Source organism: Helianthus annuus, chromosome 8, assembly GCF_002127325.2.
Source record: "Helianthus annuus cultivar XRQ/B chromosome 8, HanXRQr2.0-SUNRISE, whole genome shotgun sequence".
In the NCBI taxonomy this organism is placed as follows: Eukaryota; Viridiplantae; Streptophyta; class Magnoliopsida; order Asterales; family Asteraceae; genus Helianthus; species Helianthus annuus.
Genome location: NC_035440.2, coordinates 53,151,495 through 53,172,322, shown reverse-complemented (window position 1 = coordinate 53,172,322; position 20,828 = coordinate 53,151,495). Strand labels below are relative to the sequence as shown.

The window sequence follows — 20,828 nt, the reverse complement described above, 5'->3', positions numbered from 1 at the left end:
GTGTAGTTCCGCTCGTGAACTTTAAGTTGCCGCGAAGCGTAGGCAATGGCTTTATCCCTTTGCATCAATACACAACCAAGACCCTGAATCGACGCGTCGCAATAGACCACGAAATCATCTGTGCCCTCTGGCAATGAGAGAATAGGTGCACTGCATAGCCTATCCTTTAAGTGCTGAAAAGCTGATTCCTGAGTATTACCCCAACGATAAGTAACACCCTTCTATGTCAGTAATGTAAGCGGCTGCGCAATCTTTGAAAAGTCTTTGATAAACCGTCTGTAATAACCCGCCAAACCCAAGAATTGGCGTATTTCCGTTGGTGTACGCGGTGCAGGCCAGTTTCTGATCGAATCTACTTTGGATGGATCAACGTGAATCCCATCCTTGTTTACCACATGGCCTAGAAAGTGGACTTCACGAAGCCAGAAATCGCACTTTGAAAACTTGGCGTACAGTTGTTCCTTTCGAAGGAGTTCCAAGATAAGTCGTAGATGCAGCTCGTGTTCCTCCTGACTCTTAGAGTAAATCAGAATGTCGTCGATAAAAACAATCACAAACTTGTCTAGGTAAGGCTTGCACACTCTGTTCATAAGATCCATGAAAACTGCAGGTGCGTTCGTTAGTCCGAATGGCATGACAAGAAACTCGTAGTGGCCGTAGCGAGTTCTGAATGCTGTCTTAAAGACGTCCTTATCCCGGACTCTCAGCTGATGGTAACCTGACCTCAGATCAATCTTGGAGTAGTAACTCGACCCTTGCAACTGGTCGAATAAGTCGTCAATACGAGGAAGAGGATAGCGGTTCTTCACTGTGACCTTGTTCAGTTCGCGGTAATCGATGCACATGCGGAAAGTACCGTCCTTCTTTTTCACGAATAATACTGGAGCTCCCCAAGGCGAAGAGCTAGGACGAATAAAGCCCTTATCCAAGAGCTCTTGCAGTTGCTTTGACAGTTTTTCCAGTTCGGTTGGAGCTAAGCGATACGGTGCATGAGCGATAGGTGCTGCTCCAGGAGCTAGTTCTATCTGGAATTCGACCTGACGGTGAGGCGGTAGCCCAGGAAAATCTTCAGGAAACACTTGAGGAAAATCACGCACCACTGGAATATCTTCTAATCTCTTTTCCTTTGCTGAGGCATTAGTAACAAGTGCCAAAATGGCAGCGTGCCCCTTGCGCAAGCATTTCTGAGCCTTCAAAAAGGAGATGATACCGACCACGGCACCACTCTTGTCGCCTTGAACTTCGAGGGGTTCTTTATCAGGACGTGGAATGCGAACTATCCTCTCCTTGCATAAGATCTCTGCTTGTTGCTGGGATAACCAATCCATACCAATAACGATGTCGAAACTACCCAAAACTATAGGAATGAGGTCGATGGTGAAGGTCTGACCAGCTAAGACGATGTCACAGCCCTTGACTACATGTGTGGCTTCTACACTTTTACCATTGGCTAACTCTACGACATGTTTGGTGTTTAGGGGTGTTGGTGTATGTTTTAACATTTGACTAACTTTTAGAGACACATATCCGCACCCGAGTCAAACAATACAGTAACATAAAAGTCGTCGAGAAGAAACTTACCCATAACCACATTAGGATCATTCCTTGCGTCACCCTGCCCCAGCACGAACACACGATCCCTTGCATCATTGCCGTTATTGTTTCCCCCGTTGTTGTTGCCATTGCCCTGATTGTTGTTGTTGTTGTTGTTGTTGTTGTTCTGATTCTGGTTTAACTGGGGACAGTCGCGTTTGAAGTGGCCTTCAGCGCCACATTGGTAGCAGCCTCTGTTGCCTCGCTGCTGTTGCTGCTGCTGGTTTCTTGGAGCAGGTGGCTGTTGTTGCTGATTCTGGTTCGCAGGTCGTGAGCTTCGACAATCCTTAGCCTCATGACCCATCTTGAGGCACCGCTGACAACGACCTTTGTTGCACTGGCCGTTGTGATGTTTGTTGCAAGTATTGCACCTTGGGAGATTGCCCTGCTATCCACCCTGTCTTTGATTGCCCGAAGATTGCTGACCAGGGCTCTGGTAGTTATCTGTCTTGCGCTGCTTAACATGTGACTGAGCGGTAGCTGAACCCTTGCTGGAATCCCTATCCCATTTCCGCTTGTTGTCACTGGGAGTGGCAGAAGTAGTAGCACCGGTAACACTGATACGTTTAGGCAGCTTGTCTTGTTCCACTGCCTGATCCGTGAGGCGATGAGCAAGTCGCTGAATATCCTGGATGTTATTAAGATTGGCCGATGTCACGTGGCTTTGAATTTCTGGTGCCAGTCCCTTGAGATACAACTCTATACGCCTGATAGGAGGGTCCACCATAGTTGGACACAGAACGACCAGCTCGTTTGACCGTTTAGTATAGGCTTCAATTTCCGATCCAGTCATTTTCAAATGAAAGAACTCCACCTCTAGCTTGTGGAAGTCACGTGTGCAGTATTCCCATTTGATCAGCTCTTTGAAATCATTCCAAGGAGTGGCGTTAGCAGCTGCCAATCCTAAGAGTTGAACTTGCGCATTCCACCAAGTTAGCGCGATCCCTTCCAGTGTGCCAGTGGCGTACTTTACCCTGCGAGCCTTAGGGCATTCACACATTTCAAACACAGACTCGAGCTTTTCAAACCAATGGAGGAGTCCCACTGCTCCCTCCGTGCCACTGAACGTACTTGGACGACAGTCCATGAAATTCTTGAAAGTGCAGACAGGTGGCTGAGCATGTTGACCTGCTTGTGCATAGGAATAGGACAATATTAAGCACGAGAGTTGGTTTATGAATGTAGGATCTAAAGATCCTAACGTAAGTCACGACTGCAGGGTATACTACCTGCTTGTGCGGCTGCAAGCGCCGCAGCAACCTGTTCGTTGATGAGAGCCGTCAACTGGGCTTGTGTCAAGTTAATACGTCGAGCCATTGATCTTCATATCAAAGGCAACATAAGTGAGAAAGGTTCGCGAAAGTGCGATGACAGAAGAGAGCAAGCACATAAGTGTTTTCAAGCAATAGCATATAGTAGGCAATGTAATCTAAGCATACCACGAGCAAAGTTCTATATAATTCTAGCATGTAGGCAATAAACATAAGCCATATTACCTAGGATGTTGAGTCTTGCACATGGAGCGAAGCGTCGTTGTGGATCGTAGAGCACTGTTCCGGTTATAGTCTGGTTTTAATAAAAACGTTTTCCCCACATTAAAACCAAGTTCTCTATAACCAATGGCTCTGATACCAATCTGTCACACCCCCAAAATCCACCCGCGGAGTATCACCGCTTGGAGGCGTGACTGACCAGGATCAAGCCACCAATCATATCGAACATTAAATGTAAATAGCAAACGTAAATGTAATTTAAATCAAACCAATATGAAAGGTGTATCAAAACACAAGTATAATCTTAACGTTTAGCGGAAGCATAAAAGTAAACCCAACAAAATCATAAGTATGTAATGTCATAAACGTTTAACCAAGCATTCACGATCCTTGTCCACAACGACCGCGCCTCCCAGTGCAAGCTCCTAGTGTACCTAACGACCTGCAAGGCATGTAACAGAGAGTCAACAACTAGTTGAGCGAGTTCACAGTGGGTTGTTTAGTAAAATTCGTTTCATAAATCGTTTGTTTGTTTAGTAACCCATGTATCGTTATTAATTACATCGCGGCCCTCCAGGCATGTGTGCGAAGATTAGTAGGGGTTTCCCATGTATTGTAGACTAGTTTATTTGTATCGCGGCCCTCCAGGCATGTGTACGAAGATTAGTATAAGTACCGCGGCCATACCAGGCATGTGTGCGAAGAACAGTATCAGTATCGCGGCCATTATAGGCATGTGTGCGAAGAGTAGTGGGGATTTCCCCAGGTATCACTAGTCTAGCAGTAATTCCCATAACAATGCAAGTACAATTCATCAACCAATCCCATTCCCTACCCCGGGAATCCCATGCCTTAGTAAGAGTGTGAACTCACCTTGGTTTGCTCGGTATGCTAAATTGTGTGCTCACAGTTAATCAATCAAGTCCTAGAGTACGCATGTATACATAATCAGTTTATATTCACTAAGTCTATGTAAGCATATACAATCACAGTAGTGTTGAACTAGAAATCACGAACAACATATGACACATATTCAAGTTCATACAAGTCATGCATATCAGCTAACGGTAGTTAATAAATCCAGTTAACTTTAACAGAATTAAACCAGATTACTGTGCAGATTAACCAGTCGGCGAAACACCCTTGTTTCGCCGTGAATCCCTTTCGACGAAACGCCCTCCGTTTCGTCGTGACGTCCCTCGGCGAAACACTTTTGATTTGTCTGGTTTGTTTCGTCATGATTGGTCTCGGCGAAACACAATGTGTTTCGCCATGTCGGTTTCGTCAAATGTGTTTCGCCGATACCTCTGTTTCGTCGAGCCCTTAACTGCTTCATCAATAACAAACAATATCACAAAACCGTAAGGCCCTAGTGGCCGACATCTATTAACCACCACCAAACATCATTGGACCGCAAATACTAGCCAATTAGGGTGAGATGGTCACATGTAAGTTAGCCGCCATTTCTTATGACATGCCAGTGGATCACATGGTCAATTAATAATAAGATTCTTATAGTTATTTTATTGCACATGCACAACAACACTAATGGTAAAAAAAAAAGTTTACATATGGCCGACAATTGCTAAGCAATCACATGCACTGCACAATTGACTTTTGCTATAATTAAGTGTGTAGTGTGCCACCATTTTGTTGATTGGACCAACATTTGATCCAGCCGCCAATTCACCCCATGGCATACAACAATTCAACCAAGGTTGACCCACAACTTTAATCACATGAAAACTGACAAAACACATGCAATTATCGATATGATAGTCGACATTTATATACAAATCTCAATTTGTTTAACAATGCAAGAATAATGTAAATGAAGTAATATTAATAATGATCGCCGTCGATGATCACCAATAATTAATAACCCTCACAGACGACAACTGCAGTATCAACAACAATGCAAGATGTTATTGGACCAAAAAGAAATCACAGTAGCCGCCAACCATCATATCAATTATCATCACAGAAGACATGCAAGCATAATATTCAAATAATCGTATTAAAACACATAATCGGATAATGACTTGCACTAACCACGATGAACAAGGAAGAAATCTTGATCGTTCTTTGAGGGTCACGAAGTCACAAGGCTGCCGTCAATAGGGGAGGAGTCTAGGGTTTGAGAATTGATAACTGTTCCCCATGTACATAACCTAATCTAATATATATTTACGCATAAAAGTTTGGGCCCAAACTGGGCTTCGCAATGAACCGGGCCGACAAAACACATTCTTGTTTCGTCAAAGAAGTGTGTGACGAAACACACACTTGTTTCGTGGAGACGCTTATGGCGAAACAGAAATCTGTTTTGTCGGGTTGTTTCAAACTCTTAAACGGATACCAGTTCATGCGATCAAGTACTTCACATGTATTTATCACATAGAGATTCAACATTCATTTCACTTATAATCCAATCGTACAGTTACAAGTTAAACCAATCAACAACTAAACGGTCAAAGTCAACGTGTAATGAATGCGAAAGTGAAAGTCGGAAACTCGAGTTGTCACATTATCCCCAACTTGAAAGAAATTTCGTCCCGAAATTTAGCATGCGGTTACTAAGGAAGCCAGGTAAGTTGTATCGTTTACTGGTTTTCCTGGGGTGTCACAAAAACCTACCAATTTCCGGTTGTCGACACACACAAACTAGATAGACATAAGCTACATAAATGTCACAAACATCACAATGTATATTCGTTTTATCTCAGAAACACATTATAAAGCTAGTTGACTATAAATGTCATAATTATAAAGCTACTTAACTATAAATAAGCTTGCTACCTAATGCATCCGGTTATCACGTCCACTTAAATTGGTATCTGCTCAGTTTTCAACATTTCCAACTCCTTGATAAACCACAACTTCTCATCTATTTCTACGATTTTTTTTCTAGTGGCACAAATACAACAAAAGAACACATTTATTTATATTTAAACTTAATTGACTTGATTTCTTTTCTCATTATCATTTCATATCTTGCATGTAATCTCCCATAACACCTACAATCCTTAAACACACCCGAAATCACCAAGTTCCACACATAATTGGGTATAAAAACATATAATTACACACAATTAACACATCCAATTCACCAACCTACCATTAGGTCAAGTATTAGGTACAAACCTAATAGTAACCATTTACACATACATAAGTGCATAACCCATAAAATCGCATACATACATATCTCAAGTACACATAACTAAATGTAATAAAGGTTGTAATCAGTTGTTATCGATTGGTGCTACTGGTGTCATATATTAGTGGTGTGACTTGGGGATGGTACAACGGAGTTTTCTGTGGTCGATGGTGATGCAACAAACTGGGTGTTGGTTTAGCGAACGTAGTTTAGGGGCGGGGTCACAAATAGTGGATAGTGGCTATTAACAGTTTGATCGATACGAAAAGCGATGAGTAGTTACTGTATTGGGTCGGCGAAGAGGGAAACAAAGGTATTTAACGATGGATATGGTGTAGTGTGTGTGAGGGTGAGGTAATGATATGCATGAATCTATTTGGGAGAAAGGGGCCAATTCAAGAAGTGAAACTCTTGGAAATAAGATAAGGACATTTTTCAGTATGGTTTGCTAAGAGTCACGTTGCTATTTAATGGTTGAAGGGAGATTTTGGGGGTGGAAATTGTTTAATCTGTGAATTTCGTCTTTAAACAAATTTAAACAAGAACAATACAAATCTGGATAATAATCCTACTTTACTTCAAAATTCACCTCTGAAGTTGACCGGAAACCCTAAGCAAGACCAACAAGTGCGATGGATTGCATGAGTAGCGGCAATGAAGAGGAAGATTATTATTATTACTACTCTCATCGGGATTCGACAATGCGCTTGAGGACCAAGAATCCAATTCTCGTTGCCCGCGCCCTTCATCCAAGGTATTTTAACTTTCCTCTTATCATACATTACATTAGCTTCAATTAAATGTTTATGTTTATTTACATGATATGATTCTGTAAGGGCGTCTTCTAAGTATAGATGCTTGGTTTATTACAAAAGAAAAAATGTGTGTAGGCTTTAAAATGCTACAGGTTACATGTAAAATGCATGCACATAATAAACATTATTTTAAAAAAAATGTTTTATTTACTCCAGCTTTCTCCCTCACGCCCATGAACGCGCACTCCCATGGCGCCCCCCTTTAACGCCGGAGAGGCAGTGTTCCGGGGCGTTAGGGTGGCGTCTAGCCAAAACGCATAGTCTTATTAATGCTTAACATATATAATAAAAGTTAAAAAGAAAATGAAAACGGCCATATAACCGCCATATTTATATAGTAAAAACAAGATATACAACGCTAAAAACGGATTTTATAAATAAAACAGTAAATTATGAGTTCACAAAAGAGATTGTAATAAAAAGAAAAGTTATGAACTTATGAAATGGTGAAAATATAGTGAAATGATCATATAATAATAATGACATGAGAGAGTTATAACATGTGAAAATCCATCTACTATGTAAATGTATATACAGTGATTGCCATCTGTTTTTCAAGTAGTTACAAAATCAATGACAGTAAGCTAGCTATATTCGGTCTAAAAAGACAGAAGAAATCGGTAACCAAAGAGTCGGAACCATTCCCGTGGCTAATAGAACCAACGGGCTTATTAGCCACATAGGCCATCTAATATACCCGAGTTTTGTGACCGGTTTCGTATCTGTTGTTACAGATTCAGCTGATTGAGCTTGATCGGAATCAAGGGTTTCAAACTTGGCAAAAACTCGCCTTTGGTGGTATCATCTTTTAATGCGTATGTCACTGGAGGTGGGTTCCATGGGGTCACGTTTGTGCAACAAATGGTGTGATGTTTTGTGGCTAACCAAAGAAAGGTGAACTTGTAGTTTGTAGGTTTCCAAAACTTGTGTTCTGTAGATTGGACTTTTGAAAGAACCATTGATGCCATTGCAGATGGAGGTCGAACAACAGAAGCCATTTTATGGTTTACTTGAATGAGAAAAGCTTACGTGAAAAGTAAAATAACAGACCAATATAAACTATGTGGCAACAGTGAAACACAACGAAGCGCAAAAGGACGAGAGAATTTCGTCTAATTAGCTTTTATCATCAGTAAGCTGATTCAGTAATTTGCTGATTCCCCTAAAAAAAAAACTCGAGCGAGCCGAGCTTGAATGAGCTCGAGCCCAAGTCTGAGCCTAAAAAAACAAGCTCGTTTAGTAAACGAGCCCGAGCTTTTGTAACTTCAATAGAAGTAATATTAGTATAATATAATCCAGAGGATAACGCTTTTAGCTTTTCTACAATGGTATCTTTGCCATTTTTATTTGAAGTAATTTGTAAGTATTCATTATTATTGGCGGAAGTTGTTTTGTGGTGGTAACCATTTTGTCGAATACTTTTAAAACTAAGTAAATTTCGTCTTGATTTACTAGAGTATAATGCATCATATATGATTAGTTTAGTACCCAATGGTAATATGATGCTTGCTCTTCCAGAGCCTTCTATAAGATCACATACAACAGAAATAGTACCAACAAGTGTCTCTGCAGGAGACAGTCTCTGCAGGAGACAACTCAGAGAAAAATTTCTTATGTTTGAGAAGAGTGTTGGTAGTACCATTATCTACGAGACATTCATCGCCAATGATAGTTTTATTGGAGCTTGTAAACATATTTCCTCTGGAAAAAATAAAATAAATTAATATAACGAACTAGTTGCTTGAGTATGATATAAAACATCACATCACATAAATATGAATCAAACACCACAAATATTTTAAATGAAACCATAACAATAGTTCAAAACATAAAATACCACTAGAGTTGAAATAAAATCCAAACAAAGAAAAAAACATAGTAAAAAAAAAAATCATCACATAACACGCATTTAATGATTTTGTAGTATGAGCTTGTTGTTTTGTTCCGCGACCACAAACATGATATTAGCTCAAAATATTTTGTAAAATTACGTTCCCTGTACTGCTGCGCCGGGAGCAGTTTGATAAATGGAACGTTGAGATAGTTTGCTCAATCATGTCTTTGTCGGTGATTTGTTCACCACATAATTTAAGCTCAGAGGTGATGCGAAGAAGGGTAGAGTTGTACTCACTAACAGTCTTATAATCTCGTAGCATTAAATGAACTCATTTGTAGCGAGTTTTAGAGAGTAATACCAACTTCAGGTGGTTAAATCTTTCTTGAATGTTTTTCCATAACTCAAGAGGGTCCTCGACAGTACGTTTTCCCTCTTTAGGTCTTCATGAAGATGAAGGCGAAGAAATGTCATAGCTTTAGCTTTTTCTTGAAAGGACGTTTTATTCCCATCAATGATTGTCTCCCCCAGACTATTTGCTTCCAAATGGGTTTTAGCATCAAGACCCACGAGAGGTAGTAATTGCCCGAGATTTCAAGTGCAGTGAATTTAAGATTTGACACGTTCAACATGGTATCTACAGGGCCGGCCCAAGGGTAAGCCAAATAAGGCTTGGGCCTTGGGCCACCAAAACTATAGAGCCTCCACAATTTGATGAAACCCCAGTTCATTTATAAAAGATTTAGGGTGTGGGTTATCAACATATTGACGGTTGGTAGTGTAGTGGTTTGTGTATGTATTGACGTTGGTGAGACACGGGTTCGAATCCTTGGTTCACCATTTTTTATTGTTTTTAAATTTTAACACAATCTTTCAAATAATCACACTTGGGCCCTTCAAGTTTAACTTTCAATAACATACATTTTATTAGGAAAAAGGCCACAAGATTTTACTTCGCATTAGGCCACCAAAATGGTTGAGCCGGCCCTAAGTATCTACATACAAAAGATTCACGGGTCTATATAAAAAAAATGTAAACCAGAGCAAGCTACAAATTCTCAGTTGATAGAACTACAGGTTATATAATGAAGCCTATCATTGGAAAATTAATTTCAGGAAGTAACATACAATTTTGTAAAATGGATATATTAATGAGAATGAAATCATTTCACAAGATGAATTTCAACCCTATATATACGTGCTATCTATATATATTCTAAAGTTTAGTTATATGTACTATTTTAAAACCAAAATTTATGGTTGTTTTAAATGAGGTCATTTACATATATCCCCCTCCTAAGATCATTTATTACATATATACTCAACCCATAAAATCAATTACATATTTCCCCCTTTTAAACCATACATGTTACATATTTACCCATTTTATTAAAATTACTCCTATTGAATTACTATTTTACCTTTAATGAACTTATTAAATGATTATTACATTTTCCCCTTTCTAATACCATTACTTACATATTTTATGATTTAATGTGTAATATAATTGTTTACAAATAAGATATTAACCTAATGATATGAATTCATTTTTTTATAAGCCCTGCCTATTTTTTTATAAGCTTCTGCCTCTGTTATGTGAAAATTGAAAGTTTTGCTTATATATAATACGTCATAGCTCTTAAGCATTATTTTTTTTTTAAAGAGAACAGTCATGCGACCATGGTTTAAAAATTTACTTTTGCTGTAAAACAGTTTTTTCAATATTATTTTGAATGTTTTTAAAGTCAAAATTTATGATGTTATAAATTCAACACTTAAAACAATATTGATTAAAAAATATATTCCAAAATCATAATCTAAAAGTTTACAAATAATGAAATAGAGGTAAATTAGAAGTCTTTAAGTTAAAAAATATATATTCTAAAGTTTAGTTATATGTACTATTTTAAAACCAAAATTTATGGTTGTTTTAAATGAGGTCATTTACATATATCCCCCTCCTAAGATCATTTATTACATATATACTCAACCCATAAAATCAATTACATATTTCCCCCTTTTAAACCATACATGTTACATATTTACCCATTTTATTAAAATTACTCCTATTGAATTACTATTTTACCTTTAATGAACTTATTAAATGATTATTACATTTTCCCCTTTCTAATACCATTACTTACATATTTTATGATTTAATGTGTAATATAATTGTTTACAAATAAGATATTAACCTAATGATATGAATTCATTTTTTTATAAGCCCTGCCTATTTTTTTATAAGCTTCTGCCTCTGTTATGTGAAAATTGAAAGTTTTGCTTATATATAATACGTCATAGCTCTTAAGCATTATTTTTTTTTTAAGAGAACAGTCATGCGACCATGGTTTAAAAATTTACTTTTGCTGTAAAACAGTTTTTTTAATATTATTTTGAATGTTTTTAAAGTCAAAATTTATGATGTTATAAATTCAACACTTAAAACAATATTGATTAAAAATATATTCCAAAATCATAATCTAAAAGTTTACAAATAATGAAATAGAGGTAAATTAGAAGTCTTTAAGTTAAAAAATATATATTCTAAAGTTTAGTTATATGTACTATTTTAAAACCAAAATTTATGGTTGTTTTAAATGAGGTCATTTACATATATCCCCCTCCTAAGATCATTTATTACATATATACTCAACCCATAAAATCAATTACATATTTCCCCCTTTTAAACCATACATGTTACATATTTACCCATTTTATTAAAATTACTCCTATTGAATTACTATTTTACCTTTAATGAACTTATTAAATGATTATTACATTTTCCCCTTTCTAATACCATTACTTACATATTTTATGATTTAATGTGTAATATAATTGTTTACAAATAAGATATTAACCTAATGATATGAATTCATTTTTTTATAAGCCCTGCCTATTTTTTTATAAGCTTCTGCCTCTGTTATGTGAAAATTGAAAGTTTTGCTTATATATAATACGTCATAGCTCTTAAGCATTATTTTTTTTTTAAAGAGAACAGTCATGCGACCATGGTTTAAAAATTTACTTTTGCTGTAAAACAGTTTTTTCAATATTATTTTGAATGTTTTTAAAGTCAAAATTTATGATGTTATAAATTCAACACTTAAAACAATATTGATTAAAAAATATATTCCAAAATCATAATCTAAAAGTTTACAAATAATGAAATAGAGGTAAATTAGAAGTCTTTAAGTTAAAAAATATATATTCTAAAGTTTAGTTATATGTACTATTTTAAAACCAAAATTTATGGTTGTTTTAAATGAGGTCATTTACATATATCCCCCTCCTAAGATCATTTATTACATATATACTCAACCCATAAAATCAATTACATATTTCCCCCTTTTAAACCATACATGTTACATATTTACCCATTTTATTAAAATTACTCCTATTGAATTACTATTTTACCTTTAATGAACTTATTAAATGATTATTACATTTTCCCCTTTCTAATACCATTACTTACATATTTTATGATTTAATGTGTAATATAATTGTTTACAAATAAGATATTAACCTAATGATATGAATTCATTTTTTTATAAGCCCTGCCTATTTTTTTATAAGCTTCTGCCTCTGTTATGTGAAAATTGAAAGTTTTGCTTATATATAATACGTCATAGCTCTTAAGCATTATTTTTTTTTTTAAGAGAACAGTCATGCGACCATGGTTTAAAAATTTACTTTTGCTGTAAAACAGTTTTTTCAATATTATTTTGAATGTTTTTAAAGTCAAAATTTATGATGTTATAAATTCAACACTTAAAACAATATTGATTAAAAAATATATTCCAAAATCATAATCTAAAAGTTTACAAATAATGAAATAGAGGTAAATTAGAAGTCTTTAAGTTAAAAAATATATATTCTAAAGTTTAGTTATATGTACTATTTTAAAACCAAAATTTATGGTTGTTTTAAATGAGGTCATTTACATATATCCCCCTCCTAAGATCATTTATTACATATATACTCAACCCATAAAATCAATTACATATTTCCCCCTTTTAAACCATACATGTTACATATTTACCCATTTTATTAAAATTACTCCTATTGAATTACTATTTTACCTTTAATGAACTTATTAAATGATTATTACATTTTCCCCTTTCTAATACCATTACTTACATATTTTATGATTTAATGTGTAATATAATTGTTTACAAATAAGATATTAACCTAATGATATGAATTCATTTTTTTTATAAGCCCTGCCTATTTTTTTATAAGCTTCTGCCTCTGTTATGTGAAAATTGAAAGTTTTGCTTATATATAATACGTCATAGCTCTTAAGCATTATTTTTTTTTTAAAGAGAACAGTCATGCGACCATGGTTTAAAAATTTACTTTTGCTGTAAAACAGTTTTTTCAATATTATTTTGAATGTTTTTAAAGTCAAAATTTATGATGTTATAAATTCAACACTTAAAACAATATTGATTAAAAAATATATTCCAAAATCATAATCTAAAAGTTTACAAATAATGAAATAGAGGTAAATTAGAAGTCTTTAAGTTAAAAAATATTAAATGGAATTCAAAGAGAAGTAATTTACCTATTTAACTTTAACATTAATCCCTGTTTACCCTTTTTTCTCAATAACTCCTTGGAAACTAAAGAGTTTCCTACAACTTGCAATTGCAATTGAATCGTTCACTTTTAATTAAAATTTATTTATTTATCAATTTATCAACTATTATTTACTTCCTTTTCACATTCGCATTCACATAACACTACGTCTACAAAGTTAGATACATCCAGGGTTAAAGAAAGAGAGAGGGGCCTGGAGAGAGAGTGGACGGTCGCCGGCTACATTACCCGGTGATCATCTATTACTCAGGAGATGACGACGAGGGTGATGGGGGTAACATCACCGCTCAAGGGTGACATATAGTGACGATGGTGACGGTAGTTCGCCGGTGGTCAGCAGCCACATCTTTGAGTGACGACTAGGGTTCCGAAGAACGAACCGGGTGATGTGATGGGGTAACGACTTCAGTCAAGGTAAGGTAACGGAGGATCGAAGGTGGTATACGAAGTGTCATCCGCATTTTCCGCCTGCTCTTCTCCTCTACTCCTCCGGCAAGGGACTCCTTATCACTTTTCGAGGTGCGGTTGCTCTATTCCCTGCTATTTCTCTCAACTGGTATGTTTTTTTTCTTTTGTCTTTATCTGATTTAGAGCTTCATACGTCTTTAATAATTGGATGGTTATAAAAAAGTTTCATGCAAATATATGTATTGAATATGGTTATATGCAATTCCTTTAACTGTTTTATGTATTTTGGAATGTTACTTTGATGAGCAATTACGGACCATCTGAAAGATAAAGAAAGGGTTCCGGCCACGATTCTGACCGGATGTCGATTATATGGAGATAGTCGTGCACGATTAGTTGGTTTGTTTGTTTAAATACTCATATACATCTCGCCTCTGATTGGGTTCAGATCTTTTTTATTCGTGTCATAGGTCTGATTGCAAGGGTTTTTTCTTTTCGTATTCTGATTTGGTTCAGGTACGTTTTTATTTCCAGTTTGTTTAGTCGCATTATTTTGAGTTTTGATATAGAAAGAGTTCGTGGAAATAATAACATATTCGGTGGTGTTACAAATGGATATTTTGCTTTCACTAAGGAACACCAGTAACCGTGTGGATACAGGTGCATTGCCTCCATTTCAGTTCAGCTATTTGAGAAATGTGAGTTTCATACTTTCATTGGTTTTCATTTTATTTGATGTATATGAATAAGAATGCATAATCATAATGTTTTAGTTACTAAATTTGTGGTCTCTTTGTTCTAATTGTGGAAGAATTGTTGTGCTCTGCTATTTCTGGTCTAATTTCTTCTTAATTAGTTGTCTTTTTCCTTGCCTGCAGAGGAAATCATTATCTGAGTTTTGGCGGGATTGTCCTATTGTGAGTATATATTTTAGCTTATTTAATGATTTGTTTATTTTGTGTTGATTTATTTCATGATTTCATCCTGTTTGTGGCCTTTTAATGAATGAGAGCTTTTTTGTTAAATGTGTTAATGAATGACAAAGAAGATTGTTACTAACAGGTCTTTTCATTTTTTTGAAGCTGGCTGATAATTCAAAGGAGCATAATTGCATGCCTTATGAACATTATACCGCAACATTACTTGCAGTATGTTCATATTATCAGTATATTTGTATTCTATCTTCAAGAAATACAAGCAACTAACTTCGCTTACCATTATGTTCATCATTTGTAAACTGGCTTAAAATAATCAGCAAAAAGGCCTTGAAGGAGAACCCACAAATAGGAGTTTAACTCACACTTCATGGGTATCTCATCAAGCAAAGGTCGTGAAAGGCAAGGATGGCATCCTATGACGGCCAAATCTACAAATTTGTTGTTGCTACTCCCATTATTCATTCAGTGGTCTCATTCACACTTGATCACAATAAGGTTGCAAATCATACTGCTATAGTGCTATACTATGCCAACTCTACAATATAAATTTTTTAAGCAAATAAGATGAATAGCTTTTGGTATGTACACTTTGACACCATATATCTTTCACTCATTGTTGCATTCTAAATCTTAGGTGGTTCATGACGAGTGCCCACCTACCGAATAAAAGAAGCAAGTTAGTACACAGAGTCTTCCCTCGCCCAATTAACCTGCTTTGCTTCGCTCGCTTCCATTTTGTTTCTATACTTTATTGGTCTTATAATACCTTTTGTTTATATTCATGGTAGTTGTTGATATTTTTACTTAGCGTTAAAGTTTATGTATAAGAAATCTATGATGTTAATAATGGCAGACTGGTTGTAATCTATTTTGTTACTGTTTCATGTTTCTTTACGTGCATACTGCAGTCGCTACACTCATAAGTTAGTTCACTTAAAAATTTGTTTATGTGTGTTCATTTACCTTCATTTATCTATGTTTAAGTTCGTTTAATAGTCATTTCAAGTTTTTAGGCAGTTACAATTTAGTCTGGTTTTATTTAATTTATTGTAGCATATTGTAATATGATTTAAGGTTTTCATATGGTAGTGAGTTCTCTCAATGATTTTTATGGGTTAGTCATGTATGGAGAGTCATGCGTGCACATATGTTAAGATATTTGATTTGACTAACTCATAGCCGTTGCTTATGTTTACTTGCTTAAACCTGTTGTAGACAAGAAACTACTAAGGGGAAGGGCGACTACATGGGCATGCATTAGCGGCAGAAGATTTCGTGAATTATTGAATAAACCGGAAGCTTTATGAACTCCTTTAAGTTTTTTTCCTGTAATGTATGTTTTTAGACTTGGCATACAAGTTTGTTCTTAAACACATTCCGCAAACAAAGTTTCCTATGCTATGCACGCCTTAAATTTTGTGTGGCTGGCTTATGGTACAAGCTCTTATGACGTTTTGTATGGCTTCTCTTACATTGTCTTTTGGCTAATCACCTTTTATCCATGCATAAACATTTTTCCCGAACGCACCACAAAATGAAGGACACTAACTGTTGGTCATGCCGTGCATCGCACGGGCCTACCCTCTAGTGACTAATAAAAATCTAGTATGTAAACTTGATTATTTTATTAAATAATCAAAAGGGTGAAAAAAATACGACATATTATTTAACTAAAATTAAATGCGTAATGTTATAATACCAACAATTTAATATATATATATATGTGTGTTAGATTGTGACAATTTGATTTTCACGTAGTCAATAAAAATAAAAACTCTTCATACACATCAATTCTCAATTCTTTGTTAAAATAATATGTATCATATTATATTGTTTATCAAGAAAAAAAATGTTAATATTCATCTCACATTAGAATAGTCTGGAAGAAAGTAAAGTGTCCGTTGGACCATATGGGGAACTAAGCCATTAATTGAATGTAAAATAAAAGAATACTAGGTTATAACCCTGTGTATTACACGGGTTGAGAAAATAAAATATCAAATAGTTAATAACTAAGATTTAACAATTATAAAACGATATTTTAAGACACTTGTGATGTTTTATGTATGATCAAAACTTGTGATGTTTGTCAAGTTTATAAATATAAAAACATTTGAACAATCGATTAGAAGACAAACTGTCTCATCGACTTTCTCACGACATGAACCCAAGTTTTATTTAAATAACAGTGGTCTTAATTTATTAGTTCTAAAAATATTGTTGAAATGTTTAGATTAGGCATATAGCAATTAGCCAATTAGATAAACTTATAGCTACAAAATAATATTTAAATTAATTAGATAAGTATAAATTATCGGTAATTATTAAGTTATATAACTTTAAAATTTAAACATATAGACTTGAGTTGCATCTTAAAAAGATGGTTGTTTTTTGATAAATTTATTAGTATGATAAATGTAGTTATTATTCTTCTTGTATTTTAAATATATTAAATAAATAAATTATTTGTTAAGCAAGAAAATCGTTCCCTCCCCCCTCGTTATGAAAATGCTCGATATTTGTTTCAATTATTAAGATATAATTTCTAATCTAGTAATTAATATAAAGAAGAAAATTGTTTCCTCCACCCTCGTTATGAAAATGTTCGATATTTGTTTTAATTATTAAGATATAATTTCTAACCTACTAATTAATATAAATAAATAATAAGATAATTTGTGGAACTTTATCCGTAATTTCTTAACATCTGAGCCCCCAACGTCTTTTTTTCTAACCCTTTTAGCCCCTAACACTAACCCCGTCTATTAAATGTTAGGGGCTAAAAGGGTTAGAAAAAAGACGTTAGGGGCCAAAAAGATTAGAAAAAAAGTCGTTGGGGGCTCAGATGTTAAAAATTCTTTTTCGGCTAAAAGAGTAAAGGTGCTATAACTACAGGGGCCAAAATCGTAATTTACTCTATTAGTTAAATAAATAATATTATAAATGAGAAGGAGATTAAACTAAATAATAATTATCCATAAAAAATTAAACTAAATAATATTTAGTAGGAGAATTATCTATAATTAATTAGAAAAGATTAAACTAAAATAATACTTATCTACAAAACATGGTCTAATATGATGACAAGTGTCCCCAAAATGGTTTCTTTTATTATATAGTTAGAAATATAAATAAAATTTATGAGGTTGTAGGATGAAATGACATGTAGCATTATTTGAAGTCTTTTATTATAATTTAGATTGGAAAATTAAGTAAAGTTCAAAATCTTTTAATTTGTTTTACGTTATTATTTGTTTATATCATTCTCACCAATTGGTGTTCTTAAACAATACGTAACAACTTCAATAATATATAAATCAATTAAGTTACAACTTAATCTTTAATCATATCTTTGATTTGCTTTTATAGATAAATAATAATAAAAATATTAAACTGATAAATATAGGGAGATTAGATTTCAGGATTATTATTATTGTTATATATATATTTTTTTTAAATTTAGGATTAACTATAAAACTAAAAGGATTATATTTTAAGCGGGAAAATAGAATTTTAGATAGTCTCAATGATTGCCATGTGTCTCAAATTGGTTTACTTTATTATATGTATAGATACGATCTAAATGATAATCAGGCCCTTAAAAAAATCACATCCACAACAACTTCTCTCCTTTTGAGAATCGACCAGATCACCTCTTCCTGAACTTTCGCTCTGATGGTTGCACCATCTACTTCCGATTTGCATGGTTGTTGACCAAACCTGTCGTGTAAATCTCGTCGGTGGGTGTAGTGCGGCTGAAAAATTCGGCGACGATACTTGTCACCGGAGAAACTAGCGGTAGTATAAAAAAACAACGGCGAAGAGAGTATGACGGCGACACAGTTCGATAAGGGTTTTAGCAGCAACAAAAAAAACAAAATGATATCTTCGTCAAGCATTCACATTTAATCGGTAATGTTTTCATGGTAGAAAACGAAAAATTAAGGTTATAGAGGTGGCGACGGCGATTCGGATACTTCTCACGGGTGCTAGCAGTGACTCCAAAGATGCGTCCTTGATCGTCGGTGTCACATCAACGATTGGAAACACGTAGATAAAACGTGGCGGACCGCCAATGCTAACTCTCGAATCAGTATTCTGACTTGATCAAGCGTATGGAACTCGTATGTGTATATATTTTCCAGATTCAAAATAGGTCAGTTTGTTCTAGAAAACAAGTTATGGATATCCTATTTTTCTCTAATACATATAGATAAGGATCATGTGAGAAGTAGTAGGCTATTTGAGAAACTTGAGAAGCATTCTAGACTACACATTTTCCCTAAAAAAAATGCAAAAAAAAAAATGTAAAAAAAATGCAACTTTTTTTTTTTTTTTGCAAAAATCGCAGCTTTTTCTTTAAGCATTTAATTTTTTATTATTTTTAAATTTTTTTTTAGGATTTATACACATGTGTATATTGTTAATCTTTTAACTATACATATATGTATATTGTCAATTATACATATATGTATATACATGTTTAAAATTAAAAAATAAGTGTTATTTAGGGTTTACCATTAGTATTTAGGGTTTGGCATTAGGGTTTAGGGTTTAGGGTTTAGCTTTATGGTTTAGGGTTTAGCTTTAGGGTTTAGCATTAGGGTTTAGCATTAGGGTTTAGTAATAGTATTTAGGGTTTAGCATTAGGGTTTAACTTTTGAGTTTAGCATTAGGGTTTAACCTTAACTTTTGGGTTTCGCTTTATCTTTAGGGTTTGCATTAGGGTTTAGCATTAAGGGTTTAGCTTTAGGGTTTAGTTTTAGCACTAGGGTTTAGCTTTAGGGTTTAGAATTAGGGTTTAGCTTTAGGGTTTAACATTAGGGTTTAGAATTAGGGTTTAGCTTTAGGGTTTAGGGTTTAGCATTAAGGTTTAGTTTTTTTTTTTGGGAAAGGGGACGGTACCCGAGGCAAACTTTATTAGAAAGAAAAAAAGAATACAAAAAAAGAACCAAGCAGCTAATCTAGGACAAACCCATAGACTAGAAAACTGCACGGCTCGAAAAAGGGGCACTTACATAATTATGTAATCCCCGTGGTCCAAAAATAAAACATACAACTACCAATCCACATGATCTTGACACATAACCGAGTACTAATACAAGCATAATGTAGATTATAAACAACTAAACAATTATTCTCAGGCTTTTCCATTGTTGAATGTATCTTGATGTATTCTATAGTCCTTACATGCTCCTCTGAAATCTGCAGTTCTTTGTACCCTTGTATGTCCTTAATTTGCCCTTTATGCCTCCTACATTTTAATGTTAGCTTGATTACTTTGAATTTCCGCATCCAAGCCACCTTCCAAGTACTTATAATCTTCTGACCAGCCCACCCTTCTTTGACTCTAACAATCGTTCTTTTTATCATACCAACTGACTTTCATAGCTTTTGTATCAGTCGCTTTTCTAGGTTCCAAGTTCTGCATTTTAATCCATATTCAACCTGCATCCGCCAAATAAAGACCCAACCCAATGCAAAGTCCCCCCTGTTACAAGACACACAAGTGAAGAGAGGCTCAAAGTGAATTTTGACATGAAATCTGGTTTGGTTCCCATGGTTAGCTAGGAAAATAAAAAGAAAAAAGAAAAGAAAAAAAAATATGTAACCGAGTATGGTGTGAAAAAGCCATAGAAAATTCGCCAAAAAACCATAGGAACTCGCCTCCCTTATTTCTCCATGGTTACCAGCCTCTAGCTGCATAGGCCAATTCCTAGTTTCCCTATCATCATACGCAGGGTTGAACTTATCAAGCCCATAAGGTTGACTATGTAAGTCCAACTGATTTAACAAGTAAAATCCTACAGAAAAGTGACTCAGATAGTTATGACCCTCAAATCGTTGACTCAAGAGACTGCTATTGATAGTGCATTCACACCAGATGACTACCCCAATCTTCCTCATCGTCCCTCCCCAATCCAAATGAACACCCATGCCCTTCCTAAAACCTCAAGTTCTAACATCCTCTGTGTATAAAGTGGTGCATAG

The 20,828-nt window shown here is 34.9% G+C and overlaps 1 protein-coding gene across 18 annotated transcripts; it reads left to right on the top strand.

The window, feature by feature from the left end:
- Positions 1–13,222: 13,222 nt before the first annotated feature.
- LOC118481125 (glycosyltransferase BC10-like) lies at positions 13,223–16,286 on the top strand. Of its 18 annotated transcripts, none has more exons than XR_004864482.1 (7): positions 13,225–14,010; positions 14,370–14,415; positions 14,534–14,597; positions 14,778–14,816; positions 14,982–15,047; positions 15,155–15,332; positions 15,472–15,705. XR_004864482.1 is itself a non-coding variant. In XM_035976275.1 (4 exons), the coding sequence occupies exons 1-4, from the start codon at positions 14,511–14,513 to the stop codon at positions 15,254–15,256; spliced, it is 294 nt and encodes a 97-aa protein (XP_035832168.1). In that variant the 5' UTR covers positions 13,225–14,510; the 3' UTR covers positions 15,257–15,461. The 18 variants fall into 18 exon arrangements, 1 of the variants encoding a protein (XP_035832168.1); XR_004864483.1 differs by having other exon boundaries at positions 13,225–14,047; positions 14,560–14,597; XR_004864481.1 differs by having other exon boundaries at positions 13,225–14,047; positions 14,543–14,597.
- Positions 16,287–20,828: the final 4,542 nt, after the last annotated feature.

What these genes read in the sequence shown, in the direction of transcription:
- LOC118481125 (XM_035976275.1), top strand. Translation starts at nt 14,511, where the DNA reads ATGGATATTTTGCTTTCACTAAGGAACACCAGTAACCGTGTGGATACA. An exon ending in AGTTCAGCTATTTGAGAAAT is followed by an intron (nt 14,598 to 14,777) that starts GTGAGTTTCATA and finishes CCTTGCCTGCAG; the next exon opens with AGGAAATCATTATCTGAGTT. An exon ending in TTTGGCGGGATTGTCCTATT is followed by an intron (nt 14,817 to 14,981) that starts GTGAGTATATAT and finishes ATTTTTTTGAAG; the next exon opens with CTGGCTGATAATTCAAAGGA.